The sequence below is a fragment of the Littorina saxatilis genome, unplaced genomic scaffold, assembly GCF_037325665.1.
Source record: "Littorina saxatilis isolate snail1 unplaced genomic scaffold, US_GU_Lsax_2.0 scaffold_993, whole genome shotgun sequence".
Classification (NCBI taxonomy): Eukaryota; Metazoa; Mollusca; class Gastropoda; order Littorinimorpha; family Littorinidae; genus Littorina; species Littorina saxatilis.
This window is the reverse complement of record NW_027128117.1, coordinates 10,492-14,476: the sequence shown is the minus strand read 5'-3', so window position 1 is coordinate 14,476 and position 3,985 is coordinate 10,492. Positions and strand designations below refer to the sequence as shown.

The window sequence follows — 3,985 nt, the reverse complement described above, 5'->3', positions numbered from 1 at the left end:
TTTTTTGGCAAAATAACTTAAAAATATGGTTGTTTGGAGAAAAAAAATAAAAATGAAAAATAAAACAAATCCCGACCTACCGACCCTATTTTTGTGTGCCTATGTTACTCCAGTTAGATAATGATTGCATATGTTTTTGTCTTCTTGTTTTGCAATTGTCTGTGCTCAAATCCATGTCACAACCTTTGGTTTCAATATGTTACGAAGTTGACATACTTTAAAACCCGTGTAATTTACTGAACGTAGACAAACAAAATGTGCAACTGAGTATTTTTAATTTTTATTATCTGCAGGCAAAGGATATACATATATATGGAAACAGTATTTATTAGAGAAATCAATTGTATGGTTAAAATGTCTCAGTTAAGTAAAGAAATGTCAACTTTGTTACATGGTTTCCACTGGTACCCAGCCCTGGAGAATGACCCAGGTACAAAGTTATCCCAGAGAAAACCTATTCAGTTCCACAGGTTATCCCGTCAAGAGTTTCATGATGAATAAATTACAATGAAATGAAATATAGGCTTATGTTATGTAATCAAGAATTGGAATGGCACACACTGGCTCCATGCAACACATATATATATGCTCCCACACACACACACACACACACACACACAAACACACACACATGCACACACCAACACACACACACACATGCACACACCAACACACACACACACACACACATACACACACACAAACTTTCTCTCTCACACACACAAACACACTTACACACACACACTTTCTCTCTCACACACACACACACACACACACACACACACACACACACACACACACACACACACATACGCCGGCGCACGCGCGTGCACACTCACTGTAAAAGATGTTTAAAATCCCAGTCACTCAAACAAATATAACTAAAGTGCATCCGTGGTATCGTAGATGCCATTTCTGAGAGCAAAAGAAACACACATCATTGTTCTTAATGACCCTTACAACTTTTACGCAATTTAAGATCCAACAGCAACATTTCTGCAGTTTCTGCAATTTTTTTCACTCCTACCAAAATCAACATTCCATGAAGCTATTGTCTTGCACAGCCTACCACCATAAACATTCCAGAAGATTTTTTTCAACAGAACCTCCACTGCAATAAGAACCGCCGCTATTTCCATTCTGGAAATGCGAATTCAGTAAGAACGGTTAATGTGTCGGCAGCTCTTACCCACGCACATTTCATTCCGTTAGCTTTCTACAGCATGGCGATTATTTCAATAGGGTCCACTACCATTATTTCCAAAGGTTTCACAAACAAAACATGCACAAACAGAAGAATCAATACCTCTTGTTTTGGCTTTGGTAGCGGATAATGCTACACGCTTTGAGCAACAAAGTTATCCATCACCAGTAATAAATACCAGTCATCACCTGGTCGTTCCAAATAACACTTCCTCCTTTCTGATGTATCGCAGCAGGTCCTGCCACGTACAGCTATAGCACGCCGCACCAGATCTCATTTCAACAGGCCCCACATGATATAAACGGGTCTGCCCAATCAGCAGGTCCTGCCACGTACAGCTATAGCACGCCGCACCAGATCTCATTTCAACAGGCCCCACATGATATAAACGAGTCTGCCCAATCAGCAGGTCCTGCCACATACAGCTATAGCACGCCGCACCAGATCTCATTTCAACAGGCCCCACATGATATAAACGAGTCTGCCCAATCAGCAGGTCCTGCCACATACAGCTATAGCACGCCGCACCAGATCTCATTTCAACAGGCCCCACATGATATAAACGGGTCTGCCCAATCAGCAGGTCCTACCACATACAGCTATAGCACGCCGCACCAGATCTCATTTCAACAGGCCCCACATGATATAAACGGGTCTGCCCAATCAGCAGGTCCTACCACATACAGCTATAGCACGCCGCATCAGATCTCATTTCAACAGGCCCCACATGATATAAACGGGTCTGCCCAATCATCAGGTCCTGCCACATACAGCTATAGCACGCCGCACCAGATCTCATTTCAACAGGCCCCACATGATATAAACGGGTCTGCCCAATCAGCAGGTCCTGCCACGTACAGCTATAGCACGCCGCACCAGATCTCATTTCAACAGGCCCCACATGATATAAACGGGTCTGCCCAATCAGCAGGTCCTGCCACGTACAGCTATAGCACGCCGCACCAGATCTCATTTCAACAGGCCCCACATGATATAAACGGGTCTGCCCAATCAGCAGGTCCTGCCACGTACAGCTATAGCACGCCGCACCAGATCTCATTTCAACAGGCCCCACATGATATAAACGGGTCTGCCCAATCAGCAGGTTTGAGCAGACACATCCTTTTCCGACACAAATTTCGCTCCGATAGCCTCTGTTACTATCACTTAACCTCCATCATGGTTTGCCACGATACTCGACCTAGCGGGATCTTTGACTGCACCTATCCCTTCAGTGGGATCTACCACCACACACATTCTGGGATCTAGGAGTAGGAGATTTCAGCAGCAGCACTTTTCCACCACCACATTTTAGCAGCAGAAGCACACATTTTTTTTTTATCACCACAAACAAACTCATCTATCTATTCATCACTCAAGACTCAGAGTTGATTCTCTCAGGGGTGCCAAAGTCACTCTTTCCTCCCACTAAAGACATATTAAGTTCCGTACTGGGTGCTCTGCGTCTCGCCTCCCCGTTCTGAGCAACCCCGGATGACCCCGCGAGGTCCCTCTTGTCCTCATCCGGTGGGATGTCCAGGTAGCCCATGGACTTGATGGTCTTGTACTGGTCAGGGATCTCCATCATCATGTGAAGGGCCAGGCTGAGGTCCGGGTTCTTCTTCTTGGCCGTCACCTTGTGGAAGTTGACGAACTGGAAGTTGTCAAAGAGGCGCTGGGGTAGACGGTTGTCGAACATCTCCATAGCATCCCACGGGCCGTCGCCGACTCCGACCACGACGATGCTGAGAGGTACCGTGCAGGCTTCCACGATGGCCTCCACCGTGGGTGCGTACTCGGTCACCTGGCCGTCCGCGATGATGATGAGGATGTGGTAGGACTTCTTCTCCCGCACGATGCGAATCGCTTCTCGGATGATGGGGGCGAAGTTCGTGGGCCCACCCAGAGTCACCTTGGCGACCACCCTGTCGTAACGTTGCAACACTTCGCGGAAGCCCCGACACCCGCGGGACTCTCGCGTAAAGGAGAACACCTTGTCACTCTTCGTCTCCTTGTCCGCGAAGCCGAAAGTGGGGATATAGTTGTCCGTGTCGAAACCCTCCAAGGTGCGACCGATGGTGGAAATGACTTTCTGGTAAGGGTTGAGGATTTTCCCCGCCACCACTTTGTGCAGGCACTGAGAGTTGAACGTCTTCCTCCCTTGCCACTCGTTGCTGGCAGAGAAGTCCACGCCGAGAATCAGCTGGCACTTGTCCAAGCCCGCTCGCTTGCACGCCTCCGCCACCTCCTCGAAACTGGAGAAGTGGTCCTCGAAGGAGAAGAAGGTGCGGTTCTCGTGCAGTCCGAACATGGAGAAGATGGAGGAGTGCATGATGTGTCGGGAGGGACCGCCGACCACGCTGGTCAGGAACTGCTGGTCCAGGTTGGAGTTATGCTGCTGTCGGCGTATCAGCTGCTGTCGGTGTCGTGCGCGATGGAAGATCCAGACCATGGCAAACCACACCACGTTGGCCACCACGTACATCAGACACGACAGTAACGACATCGGCTGTGGCTCTCGCCCGGCATCCACCTCACTGAAATATATAGAGAATGAGGTTCAATAGACAATAGACAACAGACAATAGACACCAGACACGACAGTGACGACATGGGCTGTGGCTCTCGCCCGGCATCCACCTCACTGAAATATATAAAGAATGAGGTTCAATAGACAATAGACAACAGACAATAGACACCAGACACGACAGTGACGACATGGGCTGTGGCTCTCGCCCGGCATCCACCTCACTGAAATATATAGAGAATGAGGTTCAATAG

At 48.1% G+C, this 3,985-nt stretch overlaps 1 protein-coding gene across 1 annotated transcript; it reads right to left on the bottom strand.

Moving 5' to 3' along the window:
- Positions 1 to 288: 288 nt before the first annotated feature.
- Positions 289 to 3,763, bottom strand: LOC138956475 (uncharacterized). Its single transcript, XM_070327824.1, has one exon. It carries the CDS (start codon positions 3,708 to 3,710, stop codon positions 2,580 to 2,582), a length of 1,131 nt encoding a protein of 376 aa, XP_070183925.1. The 5' UTR covers positions 3,711 to 3,763; the 3' UTR covers positions 289 to 2,579.
- Positions 3,764 to 3,985: the final 222 nt, after the last annotated feature.